The following is an 18,249-nucleotide window of genomic DNA, read 5'->3' on the forward strand; positions in this document are numbered from 1 at the left end:
CCGAGTTGTGAGACAGTACGCCCGCAAAGTCGAGCATTAGCAACACGATGTGGGACAAAGGAGAAAAACATAGATACGTAGCAGCAATAGTGTGATGAAATTTAAATAAAAAGTTGAATAGTTCGAAAGTTTATTATCATTTTCTCACGTTTGCACTTCTTAACTTACGGTAAATATATAACACAAATGAATTTGAATAGAATTCGTAACTGGTAACTCACATGAAAATTGCTATATTTGCGTACAATAAGTATTGCTACAAATTAAACTAAACAGTCATTATAGCCGCATTAATCCAACGCCATCTCTAACAATATGATAAATACTAGTGGTACTATACAACAAGGTTCTTTATATCAAAAGACGATATCACTGACAGTGTGCACCGCCGAACACGTTTCGGTCCCCAAAGTACCCTCTCCGGCGGGGCGGACGGCAGACGCAGATGGTGGCGTTGTGGGAACCTCGTTCTCGTTACCGAGTCACAATCCTCTTTCGCCTCATTACAAGTCTCGGGCCGGTCCTTCGGCCCTGCCGCCCCGTCCCGTCCGCCCCGCTTCCTGCGCTTTGACGGCGTCGGGCAGCCAGGCAGCCCGACGGAGACGTCCTTTGATCCGCCATTCGCTGTCCAACAAGAGATGATTCTTTTCTTCCTCCGCGACAGGCCGGGGCTGACTTTGGGCTGACTTCGGGCCGCCTCTCTCGCTCTTTCTCACTCTCCCGCTCCGCGTCGTGGACGTCATGGAGCTGACAGAGGCTATGCCTCGCGAAAAGCACGCGCGGTCCGACATTCGAACCGCTGACGCAAACTTGGTGGAATTTGCGCTGCGCCCGTCCCGGCCTCGGCGGCCCCGCGGTCTCTGCCCGTCGACGGCGACCTCAGTCTCGGTGCGCGCCGCGCCGCCGGGCGACTGGAGTCCGACACTGGTCGAGGTCTCGCCGATGAATGGGCGGCAACTTCTCAAGGCCCGGCCATGGCTTGGCCAGGGAATCCGTCTTCCAATAAAGTCCACGGACAGGGGGGACTCCGTGGCGGTCGGCGAGCCCGTCGAAATGAGACTATCTATTATTACTATGCAGGAACTTTGGCAGCTGCGCGCCCCGCCCTCCTCCACGTCGTCGCAGACCTGCGAACCACGCCGTCAGCAAAAGCGAAACAACTACTTGTCCAAGTCGCGGCTTGCTCGACAACGTGGTCCGCTGGTCCTTGGTGGCCTTGGCGGCGTGGCCGGGCCGTCCTTGGTGGTGGTGGGCGCGTGTGTTCACACCCGGCCGTTGAGCGCGCCGGGGCCGCCGGATACCATCTCCAGGGTGGCGGCGGGGTTGTCGTGGCCCGAGTCGCGGGGCGCCTTCTTGGGGCCGTCCATCAGGAACATGGTGAAGAAGAAGAGCACCGAGCCTGCGGGGCAAGCGTGATGCGCGAACAGGGTTAGCAGAGGCCGGGTGCAGTTCTGCGGGGGGGGGGGGGGACCATAGATCTGGACTCACTGATGAGGTAGAAGCCGGCGTAGAAGATGAAGAGCGACTCCCGGTAGCCGATGGCCTTGGACACGGGCTCCACGAGGATCGGCAGGTTGCCGCCCACGTTGTTCATGACGAACAGGAAGACCCCCACGGCGGTGGAGCGGCACGCCAGCGGGGTGATCTCCACCAGGATGGCGAACACGATGCCGAACCACATCTCAGCTGAAAAGAGCGGCGAGCTTTAGGCATGACACTCGGGACAGGTGTTCGAAAGAAAAGCGCTCGGCTTACCGAAGAAGTAGGAGATCCCGAGCGTGACCATGGCCCCCACCGGGTTGAGGTACACGCTGCCGAACGCGAACGGCGTGGAGATGAGCTGCAACGGGGAAAACTCAGCCGTCGTGAGACCGTGATAAACGGCCCTGTTTGTGGCCGCCAAGTTGTGGCTTGGCCTCACACGAAAGCCGCGAACGAGCGGATTGCCGGCCATCCCCACTGAAGACTGCGCAGTCTAGCGCCCGTGAGGTAGGCCACGGATCTGGCGTGCAACACACTGGTGTGGATGTGGTGGCCTACCTGACCCCTGTCAGGGGCGAGATAGGCCGCCGTCTCCACTACGGTGTGATGCGTCACGGATCCGTGGCCTACCTCACAGGCGCTTCAGGCCCGCGGCCGGCTGCTTGCCAATTGGATAACAGAGCATGCGCAGCGTTATAGCCACGTTGTGCCACAAACAGGGACGATGTTGCATTGGTTGTCCGCACCTGGCTGATGGCGAGCACAGCGACCCTGGAGCGCACCCCCATCTTGGCCACGAACTTGTCCGAGACGACGCCGCCCACCACGACGCCGATGCTGCCGATGACGATGGTGACGGCGAACAGCCACCAGCCTAGGTCGTAGTCCGGGAAGTACTCCCGGTAATAGAGGTCGCAGTTGTAGGCGAACGTCATGCCTCCTGGAGGCAGATCGGAACGGATCAGAACTCCACTCAGGGAGAATGGCCGCGATTCCTTCTTATTTTCCCTTCGTGGAAACGGAGTGGAACGGTGTGCCAGCTCCGAGCGCCCGCGAGACCGAGGCTAGGCAACCTTTCGTACGCCAGCGGGCCCCAGACGTGGGCTCGGCCTGCACGGGCAGTGCCTTGGCAGTGCCTTAGCAGTGCCCTAGCAGTGCCCGCGGGCCTTGACTTGCCGCCGGGGGATGATGGCGAGGCTTCCAAGGCCACTTGACACAGATGAGGCCCGAAGGCTGTTCCCGAACGCGCCCGAAGGCTCCCGACGGCGCCCGAAGGCTGGGCCGCGTTGCCGATTGAGGATTACCCTGGAAGAGGATTAGCGAGGCTCAGGACGACAGCGCGGCGGCGCGGCGGCACGGCCTATTTGACGACATCGCGGTCCTTATCATATTAAAGAGTGGCTCCCCCTCCCCTCCTCCAGACCACGGCGCCAGCAAAACAAACGTCGCAAACAAAAGGGGCGGCCGTGCGTCGCCGGAAGAAAGGGGGTGCAGGTGCTTTTAATTCAAGCCCCGAGAGAATTAACACGCGAAAAGGATCCGGGCTGGAGAGGAAAGGGGTGCCATTCGCGCGTTGTTCGCCCCGGATCGAAAGGCGAGAGTCTCTGGCGCGCGGGGTAGCGGCCAGGCGGCGGCCAGGCGGCGGCAAGGCGGCGGCACCCACCGCAGTGGCGGATGGAGGCGGCGATGCACAGCAGCACGATGCGGGGCTGCAGCAGCACCTTCCAGGTGGGCGTGGCCGCCTCGCCGGCCTGCTTGGTGCTCTCCTCGCCGATGGCCTGCCGCTCCGGCTCGCGCAGCGTCAGCGTCATGAGCACGGCGATGATGAGCGCCACCACGCCCGCGCCGTAGTACGGCACCCGCCAGCCCTGCAAGCACACCAGCACCGTAGAGTCCCAGGACTGCGTGTTCGAGGACCGAGGTCTACGCTGCGGCCGCGCGGCACTCACCAGCCCCCAGGCGTTCATCTCGGTGACGTAGCGGCCCACGGGGAAGGCGATGCCGTAGCCGCCGTAGATGCCCCAGTTGAAGATGGCCATGACGAGGCCGCGCTTCTCCTGCAACCGGAACAGAGGCGGCAGTTAGCTCCGCGCAGCGACAAGCCCCGTCCCACCCCGCCCCCGCCCCGCCCCCGCCCCGCCCCGCACTGCCCGCAGTCCTCGGGATTCTTTCCCTTTTCCTCCGGTCCTCCAGGGATGACAGTGCGGGGCATAAATTCACAAGTTTGCCGCACTCGCCCGCTCGCCTGGGAGGCACCAGGGCCGGGCAGGCGGGCTGCCTCACCTCGGGGAAGATGTCCGACAGGATGCCGGTGGCCATGGGGTTGCAGGCCGACTCCCTGGGGGCGGAAGGGAACATCAAGACATGTAGAACAACTCGGATTGCGCGGCAGGACCGGCAGAAGGAAAGTTTGCGGCGTGGGCGCGCTGGGCGCGGCCTTGCGCAGCGCGTGGCGTACTCACCCGGCGGCCAGGAGAATCCTCAGCAGCACGAGGTGCCAGAACTCCTTGACGGCGCCCGTCAGGATGATGGCCACCGCGAAGATGATGGAGCACACGGACAGGATTCGCGCCCTGCGGGGTTCGAATACCGAGTCACTTTGCGTTTTACCCCGCTCCCCGCTCCGACCTCGCTGTAACGGGCTGGCAAACACCGCCGCGAGACCGCGGGCGTGTGGGGTGGGCTCACGGCTCACGAGAAGGAATTGGCGGAACAAGCAGGCCATAGCTCACCGGTTGTAGCGGTCCGCGGCGATGCCCAGGATGACACCCATGAAGGTGAAGACCAGGATGAAAGCGGGGCCGGCGATGACCTGGTAGTCCAGGCCCAGCCCGTTGCGGTCCCACTCGCAGTACCCGGACCCGTTGACGCGCAGCTCCAGGCATCTGAGAGGGGGAAACAGGTTTTCCATTTAGAGTGCAAAATCGCGAAATCATAGCAGCAGGGACAGAGATTTACAGTGGCGAGCCGACCACCCCTTCGACGGCCACGCCGAGGCCAGGCCTATCTCTGCCCCAACTTGGTCCCGACCCGGCCGCACATATCTCATTCCATATTCATCCCCCGGCTCGGCGCGGCTCGCCGGCCACTGCGGTGCGAAAAGGAGCGCAAGACCCTCACCGCCGCCTCTTTCTCTCTCGCACCCACACGGCGGCCGCGCTCCGCACTTAGCGCGAGGCAGATTACGGCGGGGCAACAGGAACAGGGCGTCCCGGCAGGCCGGGCCGAGGCTAGCCGGGCCGAGGCTAGCCGGGCCGAGGCAGGCCGCCCCCTTTACGGTGTACTGCCCGGTACGGCCGCAGCCACTTTCGGTAACACGTACGGGCCTGCGCGAGGGCCTGCGCGAGGCTAGAGCCAGCGGGGGCGGTCTCGCGTAATGACCCATCGGCTTTATCTCTTTCTAGCCTCGCAACGGCCAGCGCTCCGTGGCGCAGCGTGGCGCAGCGTGGCCCGCCGCCCAAGTTGGCGCAGACAATGGCGATACAATTATTGGGGGCCGCGGCGCCGCGGCAGTGTAGAGGGCCGCCAGTGATTTACTCCGCGGGGGTCTTGGCGTCGTCCCGGAGTCTGGAGTCCCGGTCGCCAAAGTAACAAGTTCGCGGTCCTCTCCTTTCGCCCGTCCTGCCGCCCCCACTCCCTCCTGGCTTATCGGAAGCGATATCTAATTCCGTGAGGTCAACAACCACCGCCCTGGCCGGCTAGCCCGGCTAGCCCCGCGCCGGCCCCCGGGACCAGCCACCCCTGAGCCGCGGCAAAGTCAGCAGAGTCGACACACCCATTTCTCTTGGACTCGGCCCCGAGCTGTTCGCCCTCGTGCTCGACCGCTAGTTTTGGCAAAAGAATAATTTTCGCCTCTGCCGCGCTGCGCTGGCGGTTTTCGCTTTTGCGGTTCTTGTTTGGACTGTACTACTCACGTGTCGGAGTTGTTGGCAGTGTAGCACTCGGTGGGGATGTCTGTCAGGCTGAGGGTGGAACTGTTGAACAGGCAACCGATGTCGCCATACTGGAGGTCACGCGCGGTGTACTTGGTGGTGACGCCTGCAAATTGCGAAAACCGGAGAACCGACTTAACATTTCACACAGTGTACAATTTTACCAACTTTTCCTCTCAAGTACCCTTGCTGCTCATGCTCAGCAAGCCGAGCAAATTCTTACACTCACCGATGAGGTAGTGGCCGAGCTCACCGACGACGTAGCCGACGGACACGATGGCCAGGACGTAGGGCTCGTAGTAGCCCTTGAGCTTGTCGAGGACGGTGTTGTGCACCATGGTGCCGGCGGACCTGGGCCTGTGCGGTGCGGCGCCGCAGACAAGTTTGAGATGAGTGGCTCTGCAGGCGAGTCAAACTCCTTTCCGCGCCGCCTTCGCCTCCGCCTTCAAATCCCACTTAGTGAGCTGCACACCTCTGCCGATGACAGGCCCCAAGGCCGCGCCCAGTCCCCGGCAACGGACGAACAAACGGCACGCTGCAGCTTCGAGTTGCGCCGCAAGGCGTTCAAAGAAGCTGCGTTCGCGTCCCGGCAACGAATTCCGCGAGTGTCGAGGGCGGAACGGAACAAACTTGGTTGGCCCCGCCTCGCCTTGCTACGCCGTCTGATGCATTTCGGCACGACGGCCGCGCGCCAAAGCGGAGCCAAGGCAGCAAGGCGCCGAGGCAGCGAGACACCGAGCCGCGGCCGAGGCACCAGAGGGCTCGGAAATGAAATTCCACCACCTTTGCGAAAGAGGTTATCTCGGCGCCGCGCCCTGGGCCATCCTGGGCCATCCTGGACCAGCCTGGACCAACGTGTTCTCTAAGTCGATAGGCCGGGAGGGCGTGCCGTCTCCTTTCCCTTTGCCGAAAGGATCGGCGTCCAGTGTTGCGTCCGCCAGCCCGGCCAGCCCCGCCCCGCCGCTCAGGCGGGCTTACTTCTAATGCATGCCATTAGAAATTTAAATGTCGTCGGTGATCATGTCGAGGCGTCCCGCGTCCTCCAGGGAACGCCCGCCCGCCGCGCCCGGGCTGCTTCGCGGAACACACAAACGGCCCCCGATGGCGCTGGCTGGTTTCTGGTTTTCCGGGCCGCTGCCCCCGGGCTGGGTCGGGCTGGGCCGGGCCGGGCCCCGAGGCACCAACGGCCCGGGCGCAGCGCGCCGCGCGCAGCCCGCTGCAGCAGAACAATGACAAATCAAGGACGGCTCGTCCTGGGACTGGGCGACTGGCAGACTGGGACACTGGGAGCGTGCGACGCGCCGACAACGCTTTTCAAAGAGCGCCAGGCCCGCGCTCTCGCCGCTCTCGCTCTCGGAGACGCATCTCGCATTTGCATACTACTTGTCGTGATGACGGCGTGGCGTGTCGTCTGGCCGGGGGCCAGCGCGGCCAGCAGGCGCGCTACGAACACCAGTGCTTTCTGTCTCTCTCGCGCCCCCACGCAACGCCCTACATTCTGTGAGTGCGAGAGAGACGGCGGAACCAACCCGACTGCGGGGCGTTGTCGCCGGGGTCAGTGGTGCGCTGGGCGACGCGGCGACGCGCGGTGTGCCGCGGCGCTGCTGCCGTCGGGCTGACAGGGCTGTGGAGCCTGACGGGGGCCATGCTCCCCGTCTCCGTCCCCATCCCCATCCCCCTGCCGCCTCGCCCACGCTTGGCCGAGCCTTGGCCTCTGCATTTTATATTCAAACCCCATCCGGCGGCCTTTTCAAGCGGGTCGGGGCTTCTGCTAATGAGCACGCCATTAAGTGCCTCCACTGGCTGACTCCTGGACCGGGTGGGGCGGGGCCGGGGAGGGGGCGGGGGCGTCAAGCGGCGTCAAGGGAGAGTTTGGATCCAAGGCTGATGACGAAAACGGTGGCGCGAGGTCGGATGGAACAAATGCTCGAGTAAATGAGGTGGCCGAGGCCTTCGACAGGGCCACCGCCTCGTTCGCAGTGTGGGGGTGGTGAAGGCTGGTGAGGGGAAATGGGGGTGCGCTCCGCATTGTCTCCCAAGGCGACGCCAGGCGACGCCCGCACACAAGTAAGCACGCCCGCCGTTTGTTGTCCTGGCTGCTATCTGTACGCACCACGCCCCAAGCGTGTACCGTACCGTCCGGAACAAAAGTATAAAATCGAAATGTTTACTGTCGGTGAAAAGCTTTTCTTTTTCCCTCCCCTCGGAGAAACCGGCGGAACGAATTACAAAAGCGGAAACTTGATATTACAGCCACCGAGCGCAGACCGTTGGGTTTGGCACACACCCGCTGTGGAAACTCGCCTCCTAGTTGTTGCGGCGCGCGGCGCGGCCATCAAGACTTTTGAGTGGAAGTAATTTGATAGTGCTGCGCGCCATCAACATGGACATGGGCTTTTCGGCCGGGCCTGGCCGGGCCTTTGGTGTGGCTAGGCCGCCGCCGCGTTGCCATGGCGACCACCTGAATAGCGGATGCAGCGCCCTTATCGGCACACAGCAGCAGTTTGCGCCGTCGCGCTGTCTCGCTCGCACTCGTGGGCACCCCGTTGGGGCGCGAGAGAGACAGAGCGACGAAGCACTGTGTGGATCGGACTTCAGGTCTACTCGTTCAAACAGGGCGACTGCGGGACGTCTAACCTAACCTAGACGCAATCTGCAGCGCTGCAGCTCGCAGCGGATGAGGTCGTTGATGAGTCGCAGACAGTGCGCGGGACGGGCTGCCAGCATCGCCAGTGCCGCCGCGACCGAGCTGGCGACCGCAGTGACCGCGCCGCCCGAATTGCCTACTGTGGGACGCGCCCCGCCCCAATCGCTGCGTGTGTTCCAAGTCAACAAGACAAAAAAACAACAACACAGAACGCGCGTGGGTGCTCGTAGTTAGGGACGGCGGCAAACAGACTAATAAACGCGCAAACTGCAGGCAGGCTGCAGGCAGGCCGACTGGCGAGGCCCCGCCGCCGATCCGGAACGGAATAACTTGACGGCGTTTACTGTGGAGGCGGGGACGCGGCTTGGACTCACCGTTCAGGGTCCAGCGCCGCTCCGGCGTTCCGCGGGGCTGCGAGGGAGACGGCCGGAGACGGCAGACGGCGAGGTCACGCGTGTCGTGTCGGCCGCAATCACGGCTACGGCCCAATTTCGCGACGCGAGACGCAGGATGCAGCGCGATGCAGCGCGAGCCGAACGTCGAACATCGCGCAGAGACGGAGGCAAGGCTGCACCCGCATTCCTCTCCTGACGCGGTCAACAATTCCGTCTGCTCGCCGTCCAGGCCACGGCAGGGCCATGAGGCACACGCCACCCTCCCGGTGTTGGGTCGGCTGCCCGTCCAGAGAGGCCATCCGTTGTCCGTCAGCCAGGCCGACCGCTCGGGACCGCCCGGCAGGCAGGCAACCCTCCCGGGCCGCGCGCACGCCGGCGCCGCGGGCTTGCCTACCCGGCAGGCGTCATGGCTGTCCTGGTCCCCGGCTGGTCCCGGCTGGTCCCGGCGGAAGGAAGGACATCGCCATTTCCCCCGTTTGACGAAACGCTCCCTCTTTCCGGCTCCATCACGGAATCCCCGGCTGGTTTCTCATATTTCGAGCGTGGCAGCGGGACGCGGGCCGCCCAGGGCCGCCCCCTCCCTACCTCCGAACCACACACAAGAAGCACACGCGCGCACACGCGCACACACACACACACACACGAGGGACGAACACGCGCGCACACACACGCACACTCCGCCCCGCACAAACACCTCCACTGCTGCTCTGCCGAAGCGGGCCGAAGCGTTCTCTCTCGCACCTGTGCGGAACGTCAGATGGGTATGAGGGAGGCCTCGCATCAGGATCTCGAAAACGCGCCGGCCCGCTGGCGCGATGGCACGGTGGTACCGCGCTGGTATAGCCATCCTGACCCACCGCAACCGTCGCACCGGCACGTCGTTGTGGGAGGGGCGGAACAACAACGCCGCGACTTATTTCAGCTTATCGCACCTGGGAAATTGGCGCGAAATTAACTGATTCCCGGCAGAGCGCTTCCGTGGGGCGTCGCGGTCGTCATAGCCGCCCCGCCCCGCCTGTGTGTGAAGTCGATGAAGTGGCGCTAATGGTACGGCGAAGTGGTGAAAGGAAGGGTAGCGAGGGAGAGGAAGAGGCGGCGACGACAAAGGAGAACGAGGGAAAGAGAGAGAGAAAGCAAGAGAGCGCACACGCCGCCGCCCTTCTCCGGTGTCGTCATGGATACCGTGATACCAAGGTCCGGTACTACCGGGCGGGGCGGGCGGAGCGCGTCCACGAACCATTTCCAGGGGCATCACGCAGCAAAATTCGAGGCAAAACTAACCCATCAGAGAACGAAATTTCGACTTCGCGCAGTAAAACCCGACTCACTGCCGAGGAAGGCAGCCCAGCCAGGAACCTAGGATGCTAAGCGCTGGCGTTCCCTCGCTTTTTCAGCAGGACGAGGACGCCGGAACACACTGCCGCTTTCGTTAATGGATTGACGCGAAAGGGTGGCCTTCCTGGCAGGGCCTGGCAGGTGGCTCGGGTTGCACTCAATCGAATCGGGGATCGCTCCACCACCAGCCCTACCCAGCAGCAAGCTGGCAGCCAACCCCCCTGAACTTTGTGCGCCCCGCTGCAAGCGCCAACGTCGCCATGCTACGCCATGCCATGGCGATGGTGGCGGGCCAAGCCGCCGGGTGCGGGCCCGGCCCAGCCCTGCCCTGCCAGCGTCCTTCAATCGCATTGTGAGGGCGAAATCTTGGGCCTGCATCTCAAACTACGGCCGCCACGACCACGCCCGCGACGCTCGCGACGCCCCCTCCCACTTCCCTCTTCCTCTGCCCCCTCCCCCCTGCCGCTCGACTCGTGTCTATCTGCTATCTGCTCCCTGCACAGCGTTCCCCTCCTCCATGTTTGCCGTCAGATTCAATCCGACAAGTACCCCCTTTGCCCCCTCTCCCGCCCCGCCACTGGAGTCACAGATTGCGATTGGCTGGGCGAGGCAGTTTGCCTAAGTGCCCCAAGCCGTTCGGACGCCTGGCCAGGCCTTGGCGCGCCTTGCCGCGTTTGCATGGTTCTTGCCTCCTCGACACCTCGCCCTCTTCGGCGAGGCCCTTGCCTTTCGGCCCTCGGGAGCTGGGAGCCGCCCGGCTTAGAATATTCAATCTGGAAGTAATTGGCTTCATTTCTCTGAATAATGGAACGCGATGCGCGCCGCGTCGTGGCGCGTCCAGATTACCGCATGCAGAAGAAACGCCACTGCGGCCGGCGCGCAGCGGAAACAATGAAGCGAAATGGATGTTTGATTCGCTTCCCGCTGGCCGGCTGGCTGCCGGCTGGCTGCCTGCTGGCGATGATGAGGTGGGAACTGCACCAATAAGCGCTCTGGGCAAACACCACCACCACCACTGCAGCAGGTCCGGCCGGAACGCCTGCCTCGCCTGCCTCACCCCGCGGACCGAACGGCGCTCCAGCGATCCATGGCTGCTGCTGGGCTTGGTGGCGGAGTGGCTGCTGCCTAGACTCGCCTGGAGGAGGAGGAGCGGGCGAAGGAGAAGAAGCGTCTCTCAGACTCCAGGAGGAAATGTGGCGTTTATGGTTCTCCTCGAGGTCGACCCAACCGCGGCGGAGCCGCGCCCTGCGCTCCTCCCCGAACAGCGCTCCGTCGCTCCGTCTCGCTTACACCGCCACGCGACGCCTGCGAGTGCGAGAGAGACGGCGCGGCGAAAGCCCTGTTCGGAATCGGCCTGCTGTCGGCGTCGCATGCGCCCAACTTTCCGATATGGACGTATAACAGCGATGGGGGTCTTGATGGCGTCGTCGACGCGCCCCGGCCGCGCCACGCCACGCCGCCTTCGCCTTGTGCCGACGGAAGATGGAATCCGAGACCCGACAATCTCCGCCAATCCCACCGCGTGGAAGTGCCGTGGAAATGTTGTCGCCGATGCCGGCTGTTTCGCGCGTTTGGAGCATCGGGATGTTCTCGCGTCCCCCACCCCCTCCCTCCTCCTCGGCCCCATCCTCCAGCAGCAGCAGCAGCCCACTCCCCTTTCTCTCCGGCGTCCAAACGGCGGGGTTTTCCGCAGCGTGGTGGCCGTCGTCGTCGTCGCCGCCATGACGTCCGTCGCCGAGGCGGAGAGCTTTCACTGGGCGCTGCTGGAGCTGCTGGAGCCGCTGGAGCCGCTGGAGCTGGACGCGGCCCGCCGAGCCGAGCCCGGGAAAAACCCAGCCGGGAACCTGCTGCTGATGCCATGGGCCGTGGGCGGGGACCGCCTGGTGCCCGGCCGCTCTGGCGACGTTATATCCCCAGGGACCCGAAGCAAGCTGGGCCAGGGCAAGCCAGGGCATCATTCCGTGACCAACGAGTGCTAAAAAAGTCCAACCCCCAAAAGTCAAATATGGAACGGTGCGGGCGTCACGAGAAAACGGGTAATGTCAATTGAGGGCCCAAAGTTGTTGAATTAGTCCGTTGACAACGTGTAGGAGATATTGGCTCGCCTGCAGTTGGAATTTTTGTCAAATAAGCGCGCACTCTCTGGTCCGAGAGAGATAGCCTGGCAGAAAGAGAGACCCCCCACCCTGCGCCCCTACCCCACCATCGCACACACACACACGCTCACACGCACACTCACTCACGCACACATCATATCACATCCTTTGAATGTCCGCGGCGTCGTGCATGCGCCACCGTTTTTTGCGCCAAATTTGGTTGGCATGGCGCACATGCACAATGCGTGTGCAGCGGAGCAGCCTTTCATATCGGTCGTCACCAGGCGACACACATTGGCGCACACACACACGACGGGCCGAGGAGTCGAAGAGGGAAGGGGAAAGGGGTATTGAGAGGAATCGTCGGACTGTCCTGTGACGCACGCTCTCTCTCTCTCTCTCTCTCTCTCTCTCTCTCTCTCTCTCTCTCTCTCTCTCTCTCTCTCTCTCCTGTACGTGGCTGTGCGTGACGTCAGCGCGGAGTGCATGCAGCTGGACCCGAAAACACAACGAACGCGACACGGGGGCCGCTGAAACGGGACAATCGTATGCGGCGCGTGTGCTCCATTCTTTCTCTTTTTTAATCATCCCCTTTTTGTGCCCAGCGATCGAATGAACTGGTGGGTCCGCTGTTAGCGAGATTCGTCTGTTTTTGCCGGCCGAACAAACGACTTTCGCTCAATTAATTTCGGCGCCAACTCATTCAGTGAGATACTCCGTCCGCGGAGCGCGGCCAGGCCAGCCAGTGGCAGCGGGCGTTGCAGATAACGGGAAGCGGAGGCAACCGAGACACTCTCGCTCTCCGTCACATGAAGGCGTCGGCTGGGAGACGACCCACTGCTTGGCGCGGAATCAGTTCACGACAGCGATGCGCTGCCCGGCCTTCACGAGGCCTTCGACCGCCTTCGCCCGGAGCGCGCGCGCCGCACGCTTTCCCACGCACGGCTAGCGCGACGGCCAGCGCGACGGCTAGCTTGGCGGAATGCAGGAGGAGCGCGCGGCACCGCGGCGGCATCGCTGGGCACCTGCCGACCCCATGCACCACACCACGGTGGTGGTGGAAGACTCCATAAAACCGAAAAAAAGGAACCGTTAAAGGAGACCAACAACTGCTACTGAGACTTTTGTCGCGCGCTCGTCCGGTCGAAATAAAGCAGGAGAGAGGCTGTGCCAGCGAAAACTTGGCCACAGTGCAGTCACACTTCCGGCGCCGTGGCCCGCTTGGTTCGGTTCGGTGGCACGGGGTTCAGGGCCGGGCCGCACCGGCCCGCATCGACTGGGCCGTGTGCATGAGCACCACTTGCCTAGAGGACCTAGAGCCGCGCTCCAGCGGCGGGGCGACCTTGACAATGGCCTGCGCCAAGGAGGCGGAGGGGACGGGTCATTTTCACGGCTATCGCTGTAGCATCGCGAGTCCAATCGGGGCCATGCCTGGCCATGCCATATCGTACGCTCCGCTCGCCTCGCGCTCAGCCGAAAACGGCCTAACGCGCCGCGTGATTTGCCGCGTGACTCGGGGAACCGCGAACGAGCCGCGAGCAGCCGTACTTCGCTTCGGCGGAGACACACGCATCGGCGAAATGACAGGCGCACAGTGTAATGTTCTCCCGGCCACGGCATGACAACAAAACGAAATCCTGTTTCATTTCGAGACGATGGGTCTTAGTCCTTCCCTGTCTTCGGGAAAAGAAAAAGCTGGTCTGCTTTCAATAGACATGCAGAAAATGGTTACAGGCACACGACTACACACACACACACACACACACACACACACACAGGCTGCCGAGTCCCTCCGAAAATGGATTTGCGTAACAACGGCAGCAGATGCACTCTGCCCACGCGGGGCGTGTCAGACAGGCCGGCGCGCCCGATAAACTCGTGTCGGACAACAGTGCCGCGCGAAGGACAAGCTGTAGGGGAGCAGACCGCCTGCCGAGACGGAGGGAGTGCGTATAGTAGGACGTACTAGTACCGCGGGGCGGGACGGGGTGGTCGTCAAAAAGAAGATTAAAACCAACTGCCCCCACCCACCCCCCGGCCTGTAAGACGGCACAACTTTATTATGGATCATCATGGCTCAAGAGCTGCCGTAAAATCATCCGCCAGCAATACCTTGGCGGGGCCAGGCCGGGCCACCGGGCTGCCGTTCGCATGCAGCTTCATCTCGCCGATGGATGGACCAACTTGGACCATTTTGGAATTAAACTTGCGCCTGGCACTCTGGCACGGCGCGGGGCACCTCGCCGCTGTCTTGAACTTTGCCTTCGTAAGTTATGTGTTCATCTTTTCAACGCGCTTTACACCTACTAAGGGCCGCGCGCAAAGAAGGGCGGCCCCGATGCGCCGCCGGGGGGCGGAGGCACCGCCCCCACCTGGAGTCCTCGTCACCGAATGTGAGGCTGTCGGGCCTCGCGCCTAGGGAAAGCCAGCGACTTCCAAGTCACCGTCTCGCACACTGCCTGCAGGGCTGCAGGGCTCGAACCCTTCGCTCGCTGCAGGTACCCAGCAAGTTCCACTCACCGTGCGTTCCGAGCGTGCCGCGCGTCGTGCCGCGGGCTCCTACTTGGCTGGAGTGGGCCGGAGTCTCGGCGCTGGCCCGGCCGCAACACACACTGCTCCGGGGAATGCGTTATCCGTCTTGGATTCGACGGAGCCGGGCGGCGCGCCGGCCCGCCAAGACGGCCCGACGCCTCGGACAGGTGGGGGCTGGGCGGGAGGGAGCGGGGCTCGAGCGGGGCGGCGACATTGGCAATGAGTGGGGTATTAAATTACTAGAGCGGCAGCCGCGCTACGCTAGGATGCCTCCGGCCGCACGAGGTGCGTGAACTTGCAGGAGGCTGCGCGCCGGGGCCGAAACTAGAGTCAACGGTGGTGCGGCTACACTGCCCTCTTCCTGCATTACACTCTAAACAGCGATACGTAACTTACTGCAGGCAGGCCCGCAAGCTGCGTTCGCCTACGCTTTATATATGTCTCCGTGTAAATTGAAAGACAAATTGAGACACAACCACCAGCGTTTTCTTTTTCTCCTTGTTTTCCCTGTTTTTTTAAATGCTGTGTGTGGAACAAAATCGCAAAAACGGACAAAGCCATGTGTGCTCTGCGCGGCTCTGCAGGGCCCCGCACGTGCTGCTGGCGCCCCTTCAGCTTCGGAGCGGACAAAACAATAAAATAATCGGTGCGACGGTTTCGGTGGGTCAGGATGGCTATACCAGCGCGGTACCACCGTGCCATCGCGCCAGCGGGCCGGCGCGTTTTCGAGATCCTGATGCGAGGCCTCTCTCATACCCATCTGACGTTCCGCACAGGTGCGAGAGAGAACGCTTCGGCCCGCTGGACCGTGTATCGGCGCCGCGCCGCTCACGATTGCATGGCGGAAAACAATAAAGTTCGGCTTCCATTTTCACGGGGCGTCCATGGCGTCCTTGGCGAGTCGGATCCTGGACGTCCCGGACCGAGCGACCGACTGCGCGCCCGCTGAGATATCGCCTCGGAAACAGCGGGGACAGTGTGGCGGTCACGGACATGCCTGCCTGCCGCCCGGCCGGCAGTTCAATACGTCGACAATTCGAATAGCAGCAGCGGTGGAAGCGGCACAGGTACGGGCCGGCCCAACCACCAGGTGCTGCTAACGGCCCGACAGAGCGCACGACCTGCCTCAAGGGTTTAGCGCCGCGGAGGCAGGCAGGGGCCGGCTGCACCGTCAGCACAACGCGCTCCTCGATGAGGACACCACCGTCGGGCTGCTGGGCGAGGGCAGGGCGGCGCTGTCGTCGTCGGCCTCGTCGGCCTCGCCGTCGTCGGGAAGGGCTGCGGTTGGTGGCGACGCGTCGCGACGCAGGCCCGGGGACAGAGAGCGAGAAGGACGGCCAGCCGATCCGTCGTGCGACGGACAGAGAAGGAAGGACACGCGTGGCGGCGCGTTCGACTGCTCGGAGGCCGTCGGCCCGCGCCGTTGCGCCGACACCACTTCCTGAATAAATTAGGAGCCTCCACAAACTTGGACGAGGCACGGCACGGCACGCGGCGCACGCAAGCCGTCGAACGGGAGCAAACTCTCATCTCGTTCGCGTGCCGCCTTTTAGCAGCAGAGCTGTTTTCGGCGTCGCCGCGGGCCGAAAGCAGCCGAAGAAGCCCGTGGGGGCGGAGGCGGCCGGCAAGCCAACCCGCCTCCAGTCAAGCAAGCCAACGCAAACTGTCGGTAATGAACCAAGTCAAACTCAAATAAATGCGTTTGCAATCATTAAATTTACATATTTTTAAATAATTTTAATTGATTAAGAGAGTACTGAAAATACTTTTGGGGCAGTGTTTTTTTGGGCTGTTTAATTTTTGGTCCGGACGATCCGCCGCGTTGATGCGCCTCTCGGCGATTCGTGCCCATTGAAACTCGCGTTCAAGTATCGGGCCGTGCCGGGATTCCCGCCCCGGGATTGCGCCCCTCTCCCCCTCCCCTCCAGCCTCTCGCCCGCGAGGGAGGGAAGTTCCAAGGATGAACTCGACTATGGGCGATTGCAGGCTAAGCACCCCGTTTATACATACTCGGCGCGCCAGCCGCTCGCAGACGAACTGCAAGCAACGCCAGCAACGCGGAGCAGGCGAAGCAAGGTGTGCAGAACTCTGCTAATTCTGTCGAAACGGAGATAGGAAGTTTGGCGAACCCGCTTCCGTTCTGGCGGGCGAGTAAAACAAATGTCGTCGCGCTCGGCCTCCGGTCGTGATGATGCACTGTGGGCCGATGGCGTCGCGGGAAGGATTCCAGCCGATTCCCGCCGCCTCCAGCAGTCAAGGCCGCCGCTCCACGCCGCGCCACGCCGCGGGCAAGCGGAGACGCCCGCTTTATGGCGATATTCTGCCTCGCGGGTGTGTCGCAGTGGGCGTGGCGTGTTGCGGGCCCGTCGCTCTGTCTCTCTCGCACCCGCACGGCGCACCCCGTGAGTGCGACAGAGACAGACAGACGAGCACTGTTCGGAATGAGGCTGCTGGCCCGTGGCGTTACGACCGCGTGTCACAGGCTGCACACGGGGCCTGCCTGCCTGCCACTCGCAGTGTGCAGCCCGTGCAAATTTAAACAGGCTCCCATGGCAACTGGCCGCGCGCACACACGCACGCACACACCGGCGATGCACACTCACACCGAGGCGCAGCCTTTTGTGTGTGCTCGCGCGGAGATACGCACAAATTTGAATGTATTGGGCTCTGAGAGCTACACCGTGCCACACCCACTGAACGCGCCGTTTTAGCGCTCAATTAGTGTGGACGGGCAGTTCTGGGCGGCCATCGCTACAACTGCTTTCATCTTGCTACTAGGAAATTCACAAAATCACGTCGTTAATGTTATATTTTGAAAAATGAAAATAAAATTTTATTATATGCAAAACGCTTTGTGTGTTTCCTGATTTCGTCGTCACCATACTGAAACATTTTGACGAGTGCATGTTGCATGGGGCATATGAGCGACAATTAATGTTGTTGCTCATTTCTAAAACGGGTTACCCCGGCATTGAGCTACTGCACTGTACAGTGGAGCGGTGAAGCGGTGCCTGCGGCTGGACCACAGTGGAGTGGAAGCTGGAGACGCTCGAAAGGCAGTGCCTCCGGGATTGGAGCAGGAAGGGTTGCCTATCCGCCAGGCTGTTACGTGTCGAACGTGCCCAAGGCCTGGCTGCCCCGCTGCCCCGCACCCAGGTGTTGTTCTGGCCGTGTTCGAGAGGACGACGCAGTACGCCGTCGCCTGCTGGCGGGGCGGGGCGGGGCAAGGCGGGGCGGGGCGGGGCGGCCAGGCCCTGGACCGCAACCCGCCGTTCCCACGGGACTACGGGACGCGCACCGCACGCAGCGCTCTCCAAAGGGGAGGTCCAAAGGGAGGCGCCTGGCCTCGCGGCTGGCCGGCGGGCCCGGCCCGGCCCCGTGCTGCCCCTGATTGTGGCTTGTAGTATGAGGCGCTGGCCCGGCGGCGTGTCCACCCGCTGGCGGCCTGGCGGCGGGCTGGCGGTGCGGTAGGCCAGGGCGAGCTGAATGGTGAAGCAGGCCGTTGCAGCACTGGCCTTCCGCCCAGGTCACTGGTCACTGCTGCCAACCTCGCTTCTCAACACGCTCTTATCCAAACAAACGTGCCGCGAATCAAACACCACTCTTCCTTCTCCTTCTGCGTCTTCTTCTTCTTCTTCTCCCGCGCCCCACCACACCCCGGCCCCCTCTGTCTGTCTCTCTCTCGTATCGACCCGGTGGCTGGGCCCGGCGGCGGGGCGTGGCAGGGCTGGCGGGGTGCGGTGTGGGCGCGGCGGGGTGAGGGTGGTGGTCGGGGCGGGGCAGGGCGTGGGGGGCGGTCTGGCCTGCCCCGCACACCTTGTTTCCAGGAC

The 18,249-nt window shown here is 62.8% G+C and overlaps 1 protein-coding gene across 1 annotated transcript; it reads right to left on the bottom strand.

Annotated features, from left to right (window-relative positions):
- Positions 1 to 108: 108 nt before the first annotated feature.
- On the bottom strand, positions 109 to 14,516 carry LOC117642682 (D-xylose transporter). Its single transcript, XM_034381106.1, has 12 exons — positions 14,408 to 14,516; positions 5,644 to 5,771; positions 5,397 to 5,520; positions 4,215 to 4,367; positions 3,945 to 4,055; positions 3,766 to 3,820; positions 3,432 to 3,539; positions 3,146 to 3,350; positions 2,229 to 2,422; positions 1,756 to 1,840; positions 1,489 to 1,686; positions 109 to 1,399 (listed from the first exon to the last, which is right to left on the bottom strand). Exons 2-12 carry the CDS (start codon positions 5,750 to 5,752, stop codon positions 1,263 to 1,265), a joined length of 1,479 nt encoding a protein of 492 aa, XP_034236997.1. The 5' UTR covers positions 5,753 to 5,771; positions 14,408 to 14,516; the 3' UTR covers positions 109 to 1,262.
- Between the last annotated feature and the right edge of the window lie 3,733 nt (positions 14,517 to 18,249).

Source organism: Thrips palmi, unplaced genomic scaffold (genome assembly GCF_012932325.1).
Source record: "Thrips palmi isolate BJ-2018 unplaced genomic scaffold, TpBJ-2018v1 HiC_scaffold_16, whole genome shotgun sequence".
Classification (NCBI taxonomy): Eukaryota; Metazoa; Arthropoda; class Insecta; order Thysanoptera; family Thripidae; genus Thrips; species Thrips palmi.